The 18,848-nt window shown below is 38.9% G+C and overlaps 1 protein-coding gene across 1 annotated transcript in view; it reads left to right on the top strand.

Moving 5' to 3' along the window:
- CIP2A (cellular inhibitor of PP2A) overlaps window positions 1-18,848 on the top strand; it is a 32,534-nt gene that overhangs the window by 500 nt on the left and 13,186 nt on the right. The window contains exons 2-12 of the mRNA XM_075908291.1: window positions 1,290-1,437; window positions 2,865-2,977; window positions 6,125-6,219; window positions 7,049-7,145; window positions 8,704-8,826; window positions 9,002-9,147; window positions 9,365-9,440; window positions 13,096-13,323; window positions 13,900-14,059; window positions 16,920-17,061; window positions 17,966-18,065. Of these exons, the coding sequence (XP_075764406.1) occupies window positions 1,290-1,437; window positions 2,865-2,977; window positions 6,125-6,219; window positions 7,049-7,145; window positions 8,704-8,826; window positions 9,002-9,147; window positions 9,365-9,440; window positions 13,096-13,323; window positions 13,900-14,059; window positions 16,920-17,061; window positions 17,966-18,065 (1,428 nt within the window). The remainder of the gene's footprint in view (window positions 1-1,289; window positions 1,438-2,864; window positions 2,978-6,124; window positions 6,220-7,048; window positions 7,146-8,703; window positions 8,827-9,001; window positions 9,148-9,364; window positions 9,441-13,095; window positions 13,324-13,899; window positions 14,060-16,919; window positions 17,062-17,965; window positions 18,066-18,848) is intronic.

The raw sequence follows: 18,848 nt of genomic DNA, 5'->3' as shown, positions 1-18,848 counted from the left end.
ACACTCAGCTCGAGCCCCCGCCCCGCGCCCTTTGGCTCTGGAACTCAGGGGCGGTTGCAGAGGCAACGAGGGAGGAGGGGGGGGCTCAGTGGTTTGAGCATTGGCCTGCTAGACCCAGGGTTGTGAGTTCAATCCTTGAGGGGGCCGTTTAGCAACCTGGGGCAAATCTGTCAGGGGTGGTACTTGGTCCCTCCCTCTGCAGCATCATCTCGTTCTGGATTTGGCTGCTGGTCTCATTACATCGCTGCCTTGGAAATCGCACTTCTTGGATGTATTTATTGTTGGTCTTGCTTCTGGGGGCCCCGACGTGACGCTACAGAAGTAACTTGCACGACGGGGAGCTTTTTTCTGTTTCTAGTCAATTTATCTTTTCAGATATGGTCACTGTGTTGCTTTTCCTGTGTAGTAAGTAAATTGGTTCTGTTGCTCCTTTAGACACAGGAACCGAGTAAAGGAAAACGCTATTTTATATACACTTGCACTCTGCCACCTGCCTAGACCTGCCCCCCCCTCCCCCAGCCCTCTCCTGCACCCAACCTCCTGGCCAGGCACTCCCCCCTCCTTCAGCCCACTCCTTCATCCTTTCAGGCCCCCCACTTCTCAGCCGGCTCTTACACCCTACCAGACCCTGTGCCCCCCATCTCTATCCTACTCCCCAGCAGTCCAGTACTGTACACTAAATCCTTTACTCCAGAACCTAGGAGGGCCCAAAAAAGTACCAGTTCTGGGACTCCAGAAGAGTTAGTCTGGCCCATGAAAATCCCTGAATTTCTGTCCTCCCTATCCTCCTCCCCTTCTCCCTCCACCCCCTCCCCCCGGAAAGATAAGAAATGTATGTTTTTTTAAAATATAAAGGACACTACAGTAATGAAAAACATATTTCCAGAATTCTAAAAATTCAACAAAAGTGAGCTTGAAAAAGGCAAATAAAAATGTCAGTGTGCTGTTAGTGATGCTAGAGTTATTGACAGTATTATCTTTTCAGTTCAGTGCAACTTAGGGATGTTAAATTTCAACTAATTAACAGAATAGTCGATGGAATTTCCATCAATTATTTGATGAGTCGATAAGGACTTCTGCGTTCTGCCTTTGAAATGTACAAGAGCACCAGGAGGGGCTCTTGTCCATTTCAAAGATTGAAATGCTGTGTGGAGGCCAGGGCCACTAGGGAGTCCCGGATAGTGGACTAGTTACTTACATCCCTAGTATAACTACCTTCTCAATCTTGTGTTGAAATGAGACAAATATGGTTGTAGCTATATTAATAGTTACTCTAACATGTCTTTTAGGTTATCTCTGGATTGAAGCTAACGAGATTGTTTGCATCAAACCAAATACTGCCTAACGAATGTCTGAGCTGTCTAATAGAGCTCATCGAGGACCCAAATATAAGTCCATGTCTAACATTGTCTGTGATTACTTTGTTGTCACAACTAGGTAATTTATTTACATCTAACTTTTCTTTTAAGAGAATTAAAGCTCATTTTTCAAACATTTTTAATAAATCTTAAAACAGTTTGAATCAGTGACAGGTTGCATGCAGAAGTGAGTTATCTGCTATATTATCTGTGCAAATTGCATTGATTTTAGGGATGGGGAATTAACTGCGTGCTGGAGAAAAATTACCAAGAATTTAGTTTTCTATTTTATTCCTGGCAATGTCTAATGTCTTGCATTTTATGGGATCACAGAAATTGCCAAACTGAATAATAAAAAAGCCATCTGATTTAGTTCCCATACCAGATGCTTCAGAAGACTATGTAAAAGCTTTTTTGCTTGACTGCTATCTAATATACCCATATAGGAGAATTTTGATCCTAAATCCATACAGTCAGTGGTTGTCTTAACATTCAAAACATATGATGGTGTGTATCTCTTTCTCTACATCAACCTCGCTTATGTAACCGGTGAATGACACATGGCAATATTAATTTTCTTTGATAGTTGCTTTCCCTTTGAGATGCTTCCCGGTTGCAGTCAGCAGAAGTGACTGAGATATGAAACAGAATGCAGGGCATTTGTTACAGGGATGCATTTTGGAACTTGCTCCAGGCTTATTCAAGCCAATCTCCAGGATCTGCTTGAAGGGTGATCTTTTCTCTCTGGTCCATGAAAGTCAGGAAATAAATTAAGTTGCAGAGTATTGGAAGTGGGCTGCCCATTTTAGGTTTATTACGTCTGGGTGTATGTTGCAGTGATAAGGGGTAGTTAATCTGTTTTTAAAGGATCTTTATGGGTTCCTAAAATGTAGCAGTAATGTAGGTGAAATGCCTATATTAAGCTTATTAAATTATTTTGTAAGTTTCTTGTACTCTATCCAAGGGTGATAAGTCATGGTTGGAGGTAGTTATGAGAATGAGTAGTTTATAATGGCAGTGATTTCCTTTATAAAAGTCTGCTTGTTTACTCAATAGTGTGACTAGTTCTATCTTGAGGTGCGTTTGATTTGTGAGTAAACTGAGTTTTGAGGTCCCCCATTTCCCATCTTACTGGGGAAAACTGCAAGTGGATTTTTCTGCTCATGCTAGTAAAACTGCTTGACAGTTTGCATAGCTGACCTACAATAATTCAGGAGGGTTTTTTTAGATAGGATGGAAGGGTCCTAGTAACATCCTGTGAAATAAGTGGTAGTGGTCCCATTTCGCATTTGGACAGAAGGGAGGCTAGAAACAAGCAGAGAAATTTTGACTTGCTTATGGTTATAGATCATGTAAAAAGTTAGAACTGGTTTTAAAACAAATACAAACTAGGGACAGAGCTCAGTTGCTGGTTTCCAATTTAATGCTCAGACCACTAGGAAATGTTGCTTCTGTTACTAACTGTGGTTGTGCAGGATGACTTTAATAAATGCCTTTACATTATAGTTTTGGACAGTGAGACCAGAGAAGCTCTTCAGAATACTTATAATTTGACAAGCGTGCTGGCAGGAGTGGTTCGCCGAAGCTCTACCAACCCTAATGATCCAGTATTGTTACAGGTAAAAGTAGTAATGCTTAATACTTTATCTATACCATAGAGTTAGTTCTTTTAAACAGTCCACTCTCAAACATTTATAACAAAACCAAAATGTTATCTTTTCAGTAAGCAGACATCTCTAAAAGACATTATGCACTTAAAGGAACTCAAAATGATCTTCATAATAAATAGACGGCGAGGAGTCCTGTGGCACCTTATAGACTAACCGAAGTGTTGGAGCATAAGCTTTCATGAGCAAAGACCCACTTCGTCAGATGCATGTAGTGGAAATTTCCAGAGGCAGGTATAAATATGCAGGCCAGAATCAGGCTGGAGATGACCAGGTGGATCCAATCAGGGAGGATGAGGCCCACTTCTGGTAGCTGATCTGGAGGTGTGAATTCCAAGAGAGGAGAAGCTGCTTTTGTAGTTAGCAAGCCATTCACAGTCTTTGTTTAATCCAGAGTTGATTGTGTCAAACTTAAAGATTAACTGTAGCTCAGCAGTTTCTCTTTGAAGTCTGGTCCTGAAGTTTTTTTGCTGAAGGATGACTACCTTTAGATCTGCAATTGTGTGTCCAGGAAGATTGAAGTGTTCCCCTACAGGTTTTTGTATGTTGCCATTCCTAATATCTGATTTGTGTCCATTGATTCTTTTACATAGGGACTGTCCAGTTTGGCCGATGTATATAGCAGTGGAGCATTGGCACATGATGGCATATATTACATTAGTAGATGTGCAGGAGAATGAACCAGTGACAGTGTGGCTGATCTGGTTATGTCCTGTGATGGTATTGCTGGTGTATATATGTGGGCAGAGTTGGCACCGAGGTTTGTTGCATGGATTGGTTCCTGAGTTTGAGTTATTATGGTGTGGTGTGTATTTGCTGGTGAGAATATGCTTCAGGTTGGCGGGTTGTCTGTGGGCAAGGTCTGGCCTGCCTCCCAAGGCCTGTGAACGCTAGGGATCATTGTCCAGGATGAATTGTAGATCAGTAACGATGCGTTGGAGAGGTTTTAGCTGAGGACTGTATGTGATGACCAGTGGTGTTCTGTTGGTTTCTTTCTTGGGCTTGTCCCGTAGCAGGAGGCTTCTGGGTACACGTCTGGCTCTGTCAATCTGTCTCCTCACTTCCTCGTGTGGGTATCATAGTTTAAAGAATGCTTGTTGAAGATCTTGTAGGTGTAGGTCTCTGTCTAAGGGGTTGGAGCGTATGTGGTTGTACCTCAGTGCTTGGCTGTAAACAATGGATCGTGTGGTGTGTTCGGGATGGAAGCTGGAGGCATGCAGGTAAGCAGAGTGGTCGGTAGGCTTTCGCTATAGGATGTTGTTTATGTGACTGTCACTTATTTGCACCATGGTGTCCAGGAAATGGACTTCCTGTGTAGACTGGTCCATGCTGAGGTTGTATATTTAAGTTGTATATTTTATTTACTCTGTTTTCTATAACACCACCTAGGGATGTGAAATCCAGCTTAATCGGTTAATTGATTAAACATTGTTTATTTGGTTAATTGATTAAAGAGGAGGGTTGGTGAGGAAATAAACTGGACGGGGATGCATCGACTTGGCTGGAGCAGCCCATGTCCGTAGCAGGCCCCTGTGGGGGCTGGATTAGCCAGCTCCCACTGGTTAAGGTTAAACATTGACCTCCCTAACACCATCATAATAGTATCTAAGTGATGTACAGATGGTTCTAGAACTACTTTTCAGTACTTACAATCAACTGCTTATTTATTTTTATCTTGTGATTTCACCATGCTCTAATTTACAAAAACTATTGACTTAGAAATTTTCAACATTTACTTAAGAAGCTAGTGTTGGGGAGAGAGTTCATTTTCTATCATTTTGAAGCAAGTATTTAAAAAAATAACTCTTTTAGTTGACCTCTGTCTTGCATATTTCTATGCAACTTGTAACTAGGGATGTTAGATGTTGGGTAATTGAAGTGTCATGTAATCCCACAAAATCTTAAAGGTTAAACCAATTATTCTATAGTCCCTGGGGATGGGGATGTCAGCCAGTGCATTCCTGACCCCACTGCTAGGGAGCCCTCTGCCATTTCTCACTTCTCTCCTGCCTCTTGCCCCCCCCCCCCCCCCCCACTCCTCCCGTCTCTGATACAGGGGGAGAATGTGAGTAGTCAGCGAGATTAACCGATAAGCTTCGGCTTTTCAGTTAATCATGTAGTCAACTACTCATTGACATATCTACTTTTAACAGACCTTTTTAACTCCCCCTCGTATAGCACTCTTCATCTGTAGATCTCAAAGTACTTTACAAAGGAGACAGACCTCGCTATTCCCTTTCATAGAAGGGAGAATGAGGCATAGAAGTGATATAAATACTTATATACACTGATTGTCTAGTCAACTTATTTGATCAGTCATTAATGAAGGGAAAACTGATTTTCCTCAGTGAAGGTCTGCAGATTACTTACAGTAATTTCATGGTTGTTTTCTTCCCTCTGTTCACAGCTGTTCTGGCACCAATAGCTGCAGGCTAATCCTACTCATTCTTAAAGCAGTCCTCCCCAGATTGATTTTGGTGCTTTTGAGCTGTTCTCTTTATTAACCAGGAGCATTTGGCAATGCTTTTTTTAAAAAACACTTTAGATTTTCTTTTGGCTTATACTGGTTTCCCAGCTATCTATTCGGAGACTGGTGGCTGCACAGCCGCAGGAAGGGGTGGGGGAGCGCTTCCATTCCCCCTCCTGGAGGTTGTGCCACTGTGTGGGACCCAGGGGGGTAAGTGCTCCTCCGCCCAGAGGTTGTGTGGCTGCACGGGAACCAGGCGGGGTGAGTGCACCCCCGTCCGGAGGGTGGCTAATTCTCTGCACCCCCGCACCTATAGAAGCCTCCCTTCCCCCGCACAGTTTGGAAAAAAGTCTTGTAAACCCTGTGGGTTATACTCGTGTGCGGGGTATACAATATTTTTTTTTACTCAAACTGCAGAAACCGCGGAGTATATTCAGGTGCGGGTTATTCTCGGGTGTGGGGTATATTTGCTAAAAGACGATAGATCCAAATATAACCAAGTCTCAGAATTGATAGCCATTGTTCTTATGACCAATTAAACTGTTGAGAAGTACTCTTATCTGCAAGTGTCTATATTCTCCAGTGGAATGTTGTGGGAAAGCTATGTAATTGATTTTGTTTTGTTTCTTCAGAGTATTCAACTTCTTCAGAAATTAACCTACAATGTCAGAGTTTTTCATGCCAACGCCAATGTTGATGAATTGATTTTATTCATAATGCACCATATGTAAGTTGTGTTGTTTTTCTTTTTTAGCTAAGCATGTTTCTAATCTTTAATAGCTTCATTAATGTGTTATTTCTCAAGCTTTTGATGTAGCATATGTTATGTAGTAATCACTTCTAAATCATTCGTCTCTTTCAAAGTGCTGCTGTTGCAAAGAATATTTAAAGATGGGACATTTACTTGTGATTTTTAACAGCTGGTGGAATTTAAGGAGAATGTGTGCTTTTTTGAGGAAATAATGAAAGAAATAAACCAAAAAACTAAAATAATAGTGAGGGCATTTAGATTTATCACACAATTTGAGCCGTTAACTCTACAGCAAGTTCTGTGTTGGCAGATCTCTGTGCCTGTAGGAGAGCTCTCATGACGTCAGTTCATGCATCTGGTGTCCATTGCAGGGTGATGACCATTGACATGAACAGTTAATGTGATTGGTTTTACTTTTGTATTGTAGCTTTTCCATACTGACTGTGTATTCGGGTCTTGGGGTAGCCGTGGTAATCTGTAGCTGCAAAAATGAGGAGTCCTGGGGCACCTTAAAGACTAAGATTTATTTGGCATAAACTTTTTTGGGCAAAAACCTCTTGGTCAGTTGCGTGACCACATTTGCAGAACTGTGTTTTAGCCATAAAAGCTTATGCCCAAATAATGTTAGTCTTTTAGGTGCCACAGGATTCCTCTCTTTTTTGCAAGTTTATAAGCGTCTTTGTAATACTTGACTAATTGGGGTGGATGCTTTTGCATAGAAGCAGACTTCATTGAATTCTTAATGTATAAATTAAGCTAAATTTCTGTAACTGTTAAATTCTTACGTCCTGTGGAATTCTTTTAGCCAGTCAACAGAAGACGAATTAACAATACCATGTTTGGGACTCATGGCAAATCTTTGTCGACACAATCTCTCTGTTCAAGCTCATATAAAATCTTTGGTAAGAAACCTCTCTAATTATGTATTTTCCTTTGAGGGTAGACAAAAGGAAGAGATTAGTGGACTCTGATCTTTTGATGACCTAGAGCTTCCCTTTTGCCAGACACCCTGTTTCCTTCACATCCCTCGTGCAGGGTTTTGATTTCCAGTTGTGTTCCAAAGCTTGCTGTGCCATGTTATCCCACTGATCATTTTCCACAATTTTAATGTGGAGCCCCCACCTTTTCCTGTGCTTTGTTCACACCATTACCATCTCGTTCAGAGATCACATGCTGCTTTCACACTTCTTTGGTGAAGTACTAAATTAAGGTTTGAATCTGGTCCATCAGTTGAGGTGTTGAGAGAAGCACATTGTTTGGGTATAACTTGACTGTTTAAGGCTTTTGCCTTTCTGAGAAAAAACAAAAATCACCCCAATCTTCGTATTGGAGTCATGTCAGCATTGACACCAGTCTGTAAAACAGTACTGTACCTTACATTGTTGTTCCCACCACTGCACAAATTAATGTTAATTATGGCTTAGAGTTGAGTGATGAATTCACAGCTAAGTGGGAAAATTGTGCTATTTTATGGGGAAAGAGACAGGTTCCATGCCACTGGAATTAATCCAGGGGGCCAGATTAAAGTGAAAGAAGAAATATACATCTCAGCTACTTTCCCTGAAGACTCAAGCAGTAAAAGTTCTGTTGCTTAACACTTGTCTTGTCTTGTGGTGTGCGGGTGTGTGTTGTGTTAATTTCTCTGCTACAATTTTATTTATTACTGGAAACAATTTGGAGCAGTTACATGACATGAGGTTTAAATCAAATGCTGCAGAATTAGAGTACCCAGGGTACTAGTTAAAAATAATATAGTTATCTTTGAAGTTATTCCTGGTTAGTTAGAGAAAATTTAAACTAAAAATTTTCACCAAATAACTTTCACCCCAATTAAGACTACAAGGGAATAAAATAGAAATGTAGAATCTACCTTCAGCTTTGCCAAAGTATTTAGAAGTATACTTAGTTATTTTCAGCAAATGGAATAGTTAATCCTTCCATAGATTACATTAAATATAGACTTCCTTTGTAACATCAATATTTATTTAAAAAAAATTATACTTAGTTATTTTCAGCAAATGGAATAGTTAATCCTTCCATAGATTACATTAAATATAGACTTCCTTTGCGACATCAATATTTATTTTAAAAAAATTAAGCGAAATAGATAAATTTTGTGTCAGTTACAATAGCTAACTTTTTTATCTACAATGACTTGTTTGAGAAAAGGCATTCCATTTATCTTGAAAAATGAGGGTGAAAACCCATTTCCATTGTTTTATTTACCATTCAAGTTTGACTTAAAAATCTCTGTTCTTGAGGATACTTCTCATACCAGTATATGCCTTATATGGAAATAACATTTTGTATATTTTCCCGGTAATTCACTGTCCTCTTTCTGGGTTTCACCTTAGAATAGCTTTTAGGTTATGTTGAATCCTTACTTGTAAATCATTATTCCAGACAGTTCTTTTGGTTATGTCATCAATGTCTGTTAATGAGTTTCTCTTTTTTACATAGAATAACGTGAAAGGTTTCTATCGTACCTTGATCAGTTTCTTGGCCCATAGCAGTTTAACTATGGTCGTGTTTGCACTTTCGATATTATCAAGCCTTACTTTAAATGAAGAAGTTGGAGAAAAGGTAATATTTTGGAGTCTTGTTATGAAAATCTCATTGAAATTTGTAAACTGAGTAAAGCTACTAAATAACCTCATTGACTAAGTCAATTTTTCTGACTGGAGTTTTTGACTAGTGGGGCATGATTTATTGTTACAGAATAAATAGCTCTCATTCCTTTTTTTTTTTTTTTTTAAAGCTTTTCCATGCCCGAAACATTCATCAGACATTTCAGTTAATATTCAACATTCTTGTAAATGGCGATGGCACACTTACAAGGAAATACTCTGTTGATCTACTCATGGATTTATTGAAGAACCCCAAAATTGCAGATTATCTTACTAGGTATGACTCTACTTAAGTATACCACAATTCTTTTTTTATATAGTAGTTACAAGTTTGAGGATGTTTTCTTTGAACTTTAAACTTCAGAAAACAATTTCATAACTATTCTAGGAAGGGACTGGGAGAGGACATTTTAATCCATTGCTGTTGAAAAATGTTTAATTGGGTAACTTTATTGAAATAAGAACTTAGTTTATTTTTTTCATTTATAATACAGATATGAACACTTCACCTCTTGCCTCTATCAAGTATTAGGCCTTCTTCATGGAAGGGATCCTGATTCATCATCAAAGGTATCTTACAGTGAGCGAAACTATGGAATCTTTTTACCAAGCATTTTGCCTAAATCAGGAGCTTACTTCTAATACTGGCTCTAGTTACTTGGTGCCTTAAGCATATCTCTCAGGTTTCAAGAACTACTGAACACCTTTGAGTCCATTAAAATCAGTGAGCGCTGAAGGTTCCCAGTACTTTCTGGGATCAGGTAGTTAACCTTTGTCAATTTCATTGTTCCTCAAATGAAATAATTCTTCTTATTTTGAAGATTGAGTCATAACCTGGAAATAGTAAGTCTAATGCATATTTTCAGTTTGCCTTGCATATAATGAACACTTAGCTATTTTTAAAGGGTTTTGTAAATCTGCCTAGGACTAATTTTACAACGTGGCAGACAATATGCGCAAAATCATTTTAATGCATTGGACATTGAATATATTAGTGAACAAAAAGATATAGGCTCTCTATATGAAGATTTCTAGAGGTATGTTGTTTGAAATCTCTTATGAATGTGCACATTCTCATCCATTAATATCACCATATATTAAGGTGTGCTTTGCCAGTAGATTGCTGGGCATATAGTATGCATGGGCAAAATATTTTTTTGTTTGGTTTAATAATCCTTATGGTTTGGTCAAATTATTTGGATTTCCATCACACTATTTAAAGGGATAGCTATAGAACCCTGAGAATCCGCAGGCATCCATAGATGTGCAAACAGGTATCCGTGGCTCAACTTTGCAGATATCAATGTGTGTACAAATTATGTATCTAGAACACTATAAATTTGGGGATGTCCACAGGTATTCATTGATGAGGGTGCAGATATCATCTTCTCATTTTTGCAGATAGGGATGCAGATAAAATTTTGCATCTGCATAGGGTTCTAGAAAGCTTCATCATAGGGAAATTGAACTTGCTGTCTTTTAAGAGCAATTTTTTTCTTTTAAATTAGCAAGTATACCTGGTTTCTTAAATACATTAATATCTAAAAAGGCTGCAAACAAGCAAGTGATCTTTTGTAATAGAAACCAATATGGATGAATGATTCATTTTAATGAAAAAGTGGATATTGATTTAAATTGCATATTTTGTTAAAATGTAATTTCATTTAAAACTACATTTAGATTTCAAAACCTATTTGAAGGCCTAAATTGGCTACTCTATTATTTTAAGCTTCAGGGGATCAGAGTTTTAGTCTGTTACAGAAAAAAACAGCAAATGGTCAGATGACCTGAAGAAGTGGGCTGTGCATCATGAAAGCTCATGATAATATCTACATGTTTTGTTAGTCTATAAAGTGCTACCAGACCATTTGTTGGTTTTTTCTATTATTTTAAATTACTCTAAATAAATGATACTCATACAGTACATGTTTCTTGCCAAGCTAGAGAAAATCACTGACTAAGCACCTGAAACCAGAGTTAGGTTGAAATCCTTAACCAGCTTTCACAGCAATGGCCTCTTGTGCATTTGGCAAAAGTGTTTTTATTTAATTTTATTAAGATAGTTCAATTATTAACTCATTCAGATTGAGAAACAGACTAGGAGCTGAATAAGCTTGCTTTTTCTTTCAATCTGTGAATAAAAATCTCAGAGGATGAGGTCTGCTGGTTTTATAATCTTGAAGGATGTCTTGACCAGGAAAAGTCGGTTCATATAACTACTCAGTCAATCAGTTAAATTACTACTTATGTCAATCTGCACTTGAAAAGAAGTTTAAGCTAACAGACTTTTTTTCCAATATATCCAGCACTTCAAGGTAGTATAAAAATTATCAAAACATGTTTTGCTTTTAAAATGGATACATTAAGCAGAAGTCATAAATTGAAGTTATATTAGTAAATAAGAAATGTATTATTTGCCTATTTCTAACACTAACGTATATTCACTTTCTTAAATTAAACTATGAAATTGCTCTAATTTATATAGTTTATCCTCCTAGTAGCATAAATACAAAATGTTAGCATAAATACAAAATGTAATATAAAGGTTGTATTGTAAATTCATTTTTTTCATGGTTAAATGGCAATGAAAATAACTTTAGCTATTAATCTTATTTTGCTTTTTTACTTTAGCTATTTTCCTAATCATTGACTTAAATCGAGGTTTCCAGTTTGCTAAATTAAACTAGGGCTATTAAATTTAGTTTAATCAACTAATCGGCTAGTCTGTGCATTTTCCTGTGCTAGTCGAGAAGCAGGGGAACTAATCCCTCTGCAGCTCTACCTTTTAAACATATTACATGAGGTTCATGGATGATATAGTTATCATTGAGGAAGATAAAGAGAAGCTAGGGAGAATGGTGCAGGTGCTAAATGAGGAAGGGAAGTGGTATGGATTGATTATGAATATCAATAAAACGAAGACAATGGTATTTGGAGGTAAGGAAGATCAATGCAGATGGGATTGAACTAGAGAATATGGAGAAGTTCATGTATTCGGGGAGCAACATGATTTATGATCTAGACTGTAAGAAGGAAATAGCAACTAGAATAGCAAAAGCAAGCGCAAGTTTGAAAGCAATGGATAAGATCTGGAAAAGTAAAGCGATTAGCTTAGGAATGAAGCTGAGCATCTTGAAAATGTGTGTATGTAGCAGTGTGTTGTACAGATGTGAGATATAGGTGATAATAGAAGATTTGAAGAGAAGGATATTGGCGTTCGAGAGGAATTGTTATAGAAAGATCCTGAGAATAGGATGGATGCAGGAGGTCACCAATGAGGAATTATTTAGGAAGCTACAGCCAAAAGAGAACCTACTGCAGAAGATTATACAATGGAAGTTATAGCTATTCGGGCATATCTGCAGAATGAATGATGAGAGAAAAGTTAAGATCTTAGTATTCAGCATAATGGATGATCCGAATAGGAGAGGCAGAACCCAGAGAGAATGGGTAGATGATATAGTAGATTGGTGCAAAGCTAGTCTACAGAAACTAAGCCACTCTGCACTGGCTAGATATAGATGGAAGGAAATAGTAATGGGGAGCATTGGACACCAATGGGCGTTGAGCCCATGGTTGAGGATGATGAGGCTCTTAATACATTTAAAAGGCTGAAGTGCAGCAAGGGAGACCTTGTGTAAGCCAAGCCAGCTGATTCCCGCTGCACACAGGATCCCTAGGCTATGAACCAGCCTTTAAATGAAAGAAGGCTGGAGTTCAGCGGGAAGACTCAGTGCAAGCTTAGAATCAGCTGTCCCAGCTCATGCAGCGTCCTCCCTGCTGCATTTCTGCTTTTAAAATGTATTCAGAGCTGGCAGGCTCTGAATACATTTAAAAAGCAGAGGCATAGCGTCTGGGACTGAACACGATTTGGGAGCCAGCTGATATCCACCTCGCGCCTGGTTCCTGCTTACCCCCGGTTTCCCTTGTCCCCCATGGAGATGGTTCTGGGTGTGGGGGGGAGCTGACTTTTAAGCCAGCTCCCCCCAGCACCGGCTTTTGCTTGCCCCCCTTTTGATGCCTCTGATAGAAGCAGCAAGGAAGGGAAGTGACTAGTTTACTAATCACTTACATCCCTAAATTAAACCATAATTAAAATCAATACACTCATGGAAATGCTGACATAGTCTTGGCAGAAGGTGTCACGGTGCACAGTTCTAGAAGATATATTTGCTTAATTGCGTGACTGTATAATATTTAATTCCTCTTGTTCTGATTTCTTCAGGTCTTGGAATTATTACTTGCTTTTTGTTCAGTGACTAAACTACGCCACATTGTGCGTCAGACAATACTGGAGCCATCTGGTGTGCCAGTCTCAGGAAGTACCAGATTCACATCCCGCTCGAAATCTTCAGAGCCATCTATTGCTTTAGTGCACTGGTTAAACCAACCATTGGAAGGATCTGAAAATTGTTGTATTCTAGCTTTAGAATTATTCAAGGATATTTTTGAGGTACCAAGATTGATTTTAATAGTCACCTTATATTTGAATTACACATTACTGATTTAGGAACTTGTGCACTTACAATTATATATCATCTGTATATTTTATTTGGAAAGCAAAGCATGAAGATAATCCTCAACTGTAATACTTACAAAATATGCAAGTCTGGAAAGAAACATTATAACGCAATTTCCACTTAAGAGATATCTGATATATAGATATATATAAAGTGTTCTCTTAAAGCAGCAGGCAAGTTTTGCATTTGGTTCAAAAATATTTAGAATATGAAGTTTCCTCAAGAAATAGTAAACAATTGTAGCTACTTTGAAAGATTTGGAGAACTGTGGTGATCTCTATTGATTCTGTATAGTTTCCTTAAGTTGATTATGCTGGTCAGTAGTTTGACAAGTAAATCTAAAAACAGCAGTCATGTTGGGGAAGAGCTGGAGAGGCCCCTGGGATGTGGATTCATGAATGTCACAGGATGAGGATGTCAGTGGGCTGACCTACGGATAGAAGTAGGTTGCACCTCCTTGATTGTGGTTTTAAATTTTGACACAGTCTGATGTCTGTGTTTTGCTGCAGGATGTTATTGATACTGGCAACAGTACTTCAGCTGAACGCTTTATGGATCTTTTGCTACCTGTCCTTCTTGATAACCTTGAGTTGCCAGAGCAGAATCTAGAAGAGCTGTTAGTGAAGAAGAAATGTGAAAGAATGGTGAAAGTTATTGATGTCATGCTAAATATCCTTATTCAAGTTATTCCCATTGCCTATATACTGTGAGCTCTGTTATAAGATCTTACTGGTTTTATAGATGCTTATAAAATCTTTTTTCAAAAAACTTTTAATTTTTTCAAGATATTAAGGACATTCATTTAATTTAATTTTTCCTTTTCTCTTGCACCTTGAAATTCTTTAGAATGAAGAGTATTTTACTAGGTTATTGCAACCAATATAGAAAGATCACCATACAGTAACTCCTCCCTGGAGCATGGAAGTTATGTTCCTGAAAAATGCTACTTTAAGCATAACAATATTAAGCAAATCCAATTTCTCCATAAGAATTAATGTAAATGGGGGTGTTAGGTTCCAGGGATATTTTTTTTCAACAGACAAAATGCAATATATGCATATTACAGTATACATTGTAGGGCTGTCAAGCAATTAAAAAAATCATGATTAAAAAAATCTAATCGTGATGAATCGCGTGCGCTGCCCCTTAGAAACACTGGCGCTATTTCAAAAGGACAGTGCTGAGGAAGCCTGGGATTAGCTGGAGTCCTCAGCTGACTCCAGGCTCAGTGCAGCTGCCCCTTTGAAATGCAATGGCTGCATTTAAAGGGGCAGCACCGCAGGAGCCTGGGATCAGCTGGAGTACCCAGCTGATCCCAGGCTCCTAATGCGCTGCCCTTTTGAAGCCCTGGAGCTAAAAAAATTAACACACTAATCCTGCCCTGTGTTAATCGCAGGCATTAATGCATGTCAATTGACAACCCTAATAAATTGTAAACAATTTAATACTGTAAAGCTATGATGATTGTGAAGCTTGGTCGAGATGGTAAAGTCAGAGGGTGGATTGTTTCCCAGAGAACATCTTGTTACTAAATAATGAACTAGCTGTCAGCTGAGCCCTTAAGGGTCAATATATTGTAGTTAATGTACCTCATACTCTACAAGGAAGTATGAACTGAGGTTCAAGGGAGGAAACATAATAGACGCATGGTAGTTGCTACAAACACTTCTCTGCAGAAATTTAACATGAAGAACCCTTCCCTCCAATCCCACTGGAACACACTTCTCTTCTGGATGGCACATACTCAGCTGCACAGTGCCAAGGGGTATAACAGACACACACACATTCTGTGTGGGGGTGTGAGAGCGAGAGAAAGAGGCAAACAGAAGCACATTGCTATTTGAAGTACACTGCCCTTTTAAGTATAGTAGATGAGCAAGCTCAAATTTAGGCATCTGTAGTTGTGATATCTTGCTTTGTGGACATGGGGGAATGGAGTATGGTGGGGTTCAATTAGGGGGAGGAGGGACATCCTGACATCAGCACTCCTTTCGCTCTGCACATAGCATGGAGTGATGCTTACCAGGTAACTGTTAACCAGTGCCAGGAGCAGCTCCTGGCCTGCAGCCTGCCATGGGTGGCTGCTGTCCCAGCACAGGAGACAGAAGCCAGTGGTGGTAGCCCTTCAACCAGGATCCCACTTAGTTGTTTAACTGGTTAAATCTTGTGGGATTCTTACATTTAAATCAGGAGTGGGCAAAAGGGTCTCCATGGGCCGGATCTGGCCCGCCAAGCAGGTTGATCTGGCCTGCGTAGGCCCTGCTGCTCCCCTGCCCCCAGGCCAATTAGGCCCTGGGGACGGTGGAGAGCACAAAGCTTCCTCCATCCTGTGAGCAGCATGCAGTGCTTCAGAGTGCAACACGCTGCTCCCAGGGCCAGAGGAGATGTCACATGCTGCCGTGCCCCCCCAAGCCCTAATTGGCTTGTGGGCAGGAGGAGTGTGTGACGTTTCCTCTGCCCTCCCCTCCATCCTGTGAGGAGCTCAAGGCACTTCAAAGTTCCATATGCTCACGCAGGGTGGGAGCAGGCCAAGGGAATCTTCGCACAAGTCAGGGCTTGGGGGTGGGGGAGCACATGACGTCTCCTCCTGCCCTGCAAGCAGCGCATGGCACTTTGAAGTGCTTCATGCTCCTCACAGGGTTGGGGTAGGGCATGAGGAGGCTTTGCGCGCGCTCTCCCCATCCCCAGGTCAATTATGGTCTGGGGGTGGGGAAGCCCAGAAGTGTTCTGGCCCCACCCCTTCCGGGGCAGCCCCAGGGGCACTTCAGAAAATTTGTAAGTGGCCCTCAGCCAAAAATTATTGCCCACCCCTGGTTTAACTGGTTAATGGATTAATCAGGATTTTACATTCCTACTCCATTCCTGCCCCCATTTAATCAGTTAAGTAGTTAAACATAATGCTTAACTGGTTAATTAAAGAGGATTTTACATCCCTATCATGGACTATTGTTTGGACAATCAGGATTCTGTTTCTGCCACAGATTTCATGTGACCTTGAGCAAATCACCCTCTCCCTGTCAGTGCCCTATCTGTTTAGTAGCCCCCCCCTCCTTCTTTTTATTATGCTATCTCACATCAAAGCTGAGTATAAATTCATGATGATTTGGAATGGTCAGTTACTATGAGGAGCACCGTAAATCTTCCTATACATGCATTTATTTGTTGGGTCTCTTTTGAGCAAGCTCTGAAGTGAAGGTGCCTTCTTTTCAACTAATAGGTATTTATTTCCTGCATTATGTCCGTGTCCTCTGGAGATTCCCATCCAAGAACTGGCATAGCCAAACTTTGCTCTGCTAGTGACTCACAGCTTAATATGCTTTAAGTTTTGGTTTAAGTGCAAAAGAAGTGATTTTGTTTGGAGAGAGAAAAACAAAGCGTATTCCTTTATCTTTAAAGAACTGCATTCTAATTGAGCAGTTATGTTTACTTGTCTAGTGTTTCAAGCATTTGATATTTTGAATCTAATTAAAGTTTTCAGTATGTTGTAATGTATCAGAATAAATTAGTTTACATCCTTAACTGAAATTACTGCTTTGTGGAGAGGACACAATGAAAATGCATGCCTCTAAGGTACTGACTGCAAGTAGATGCGCATCTCTAATAGAATACCAGTTTACGTATAGTGGGATTGATGTTGCCTACGGGACAAAGGTAGTGGACTCAGAAATGTGGTGAGCATGCTAAAATCAAATTAATCTAAAACTTAATTTACTGTGAAAATGAGGGTGTTAATGTTTTTTTTTTTTAAAGCCTTATGTTTCAGTAAATGCTAGTTAAATAATTTAATTCAAATGTACCACTTAATTGCTGGTAATAGTATTTTCGTGGCAGTAGACAGCAGCATTGAGAGACAAATGGTAACATGAGCAGTTCAATGAGTATTGTCATCTTTGCACATTTTGTAATTCTTTCAGGATAAATTGAAATTCTGGTTATATGGAAAAGGTAATTTAGTATGTACTTGTACAATTTTAGTTATTGCTTTATATCCTAGGTATATTTAATGTTCAAGCCATCCATTCTTTAACATCATTGGTTTAGATGACTGAAGTTTCGATAGCTGTTTGAAATTAGTTTGGAAGAAACATTGAAAATACACGATTTCAGAGAGAGCAAATGGGTTGGCACATGGGAATGGCCTTATCATAAATTCACATTGGCAATACTAAGGTGAAAGGTATCTCAGATGATTGGTGACTAGGATTTATTATTCTCCATTAATTGCTTATGTGAAATTAATGTCAGCTTTAAGGTTTACAAATGTATCATGTAAAATCTTGCATTATTGCTATTGGCTTTCTTGTCATTGCTTGCAGCAGAGACCAAGGTATGAAGATTATCCATTCTCCTAGAGAAAGTGCACATTACATGATAGAATAGGGGAAGCTTACATTACTAGCACCTCTTTTATATCTGTTCTTTGAATTGATAGAGGAATTGAATCTCCAGGGTTGTCATTACTTGACTTCAATGGTACAAACTTTTTTCCAAGGCACATCTTTTTTTCTAAGTAGCTAAATGTAAACGTATTCTTGGTGTATATATTAAAACTTTTCATTCCAATTTTATTTAAAGCAAACTTGCTGCTGATGTTATTTTGAAAATACTTGATCTTATGAGCAGACTTAAACAGTTGATGCCAACTATGGAAGTCAGCTTCTACAAAATTCTTCAGGTAGACTTTAAATATTTTATAAAGAACCATTTAAAAAGAGAATATATAATACATCACTCTTGATTTGATTCTGAATGTGTTTCCAGCATAAATCTTAAGTGTCCATAATATATTGAAGAACTTGCCCAGGGAACTGTGATTCTTTCTGTTTGTTTTTCAGTCCAAAAGCTTTTATATGTTTGTTTAAAATATTTAGTGTTTAACATTTTGACCTTTTGTTTCACTTGTATTAGTCTTCAGTCCTTTTATTTCAATGATGTATATTAAGATACACTTAAGCATAGTGTTTATGATCAACTGCAGATATAGTGTAAGGATTAAAATTTCAGGTGTCCTAAACTCGGAAATTTATTTTGGCTCTCATATCAAGTAGCTGGCTTGGTAGATTGATTACTAGGAAGTGAAACTTTTAATCTCTTGTCCAAATCAGATTTAGCTTTCTTTGTGTACTACAAAATCATTTATAACCGACAAGTCAGATGAACTGTATTCAGCTCACTTTCTTGTTGACAAGTGTTCACAGAACAAAAAACACCATAGTGTCTGTATTTGGCACCTTCGTTTTCAAACGCTAAGACACTTAACTTCTTCCTTATTCTCATTGGGTGTTCCTCTAAAACTAGATGTTTAGATTTCAGGAGAATGGATGACTTAAGCTATTCTAGGCATGCTTCTGGCATGGTTATATAAATCCTTAAAACCCCTCTTGTTCTAAGTGGAGGCATGTGCTTAAGAGACTGCAAGTTTGGCTCATTTGTCTTCCTTCTGATATCTAGTCCAGAT

The sequence above is a fragment of the Pelodiscus sinensis genome, chromosome 1 (genome assembly GCF_049634645.1).
Source record: "Pelodiscus sinensis isolate JC-2024 chromosome 1, ASM4963464v1, whole genome shotgun sequence".
Lineage (NCBI taxonomy): Eukaryota > Metazoa > Chordata > Testudines > Trionychidae > Pelodiscus > Pelodiscus sinensis.
The sequence above is the reverse complement of the archived record's forward strand: the minus strand, read 5'-3'. Positions and strand labels throughout refer to the sequence as shown.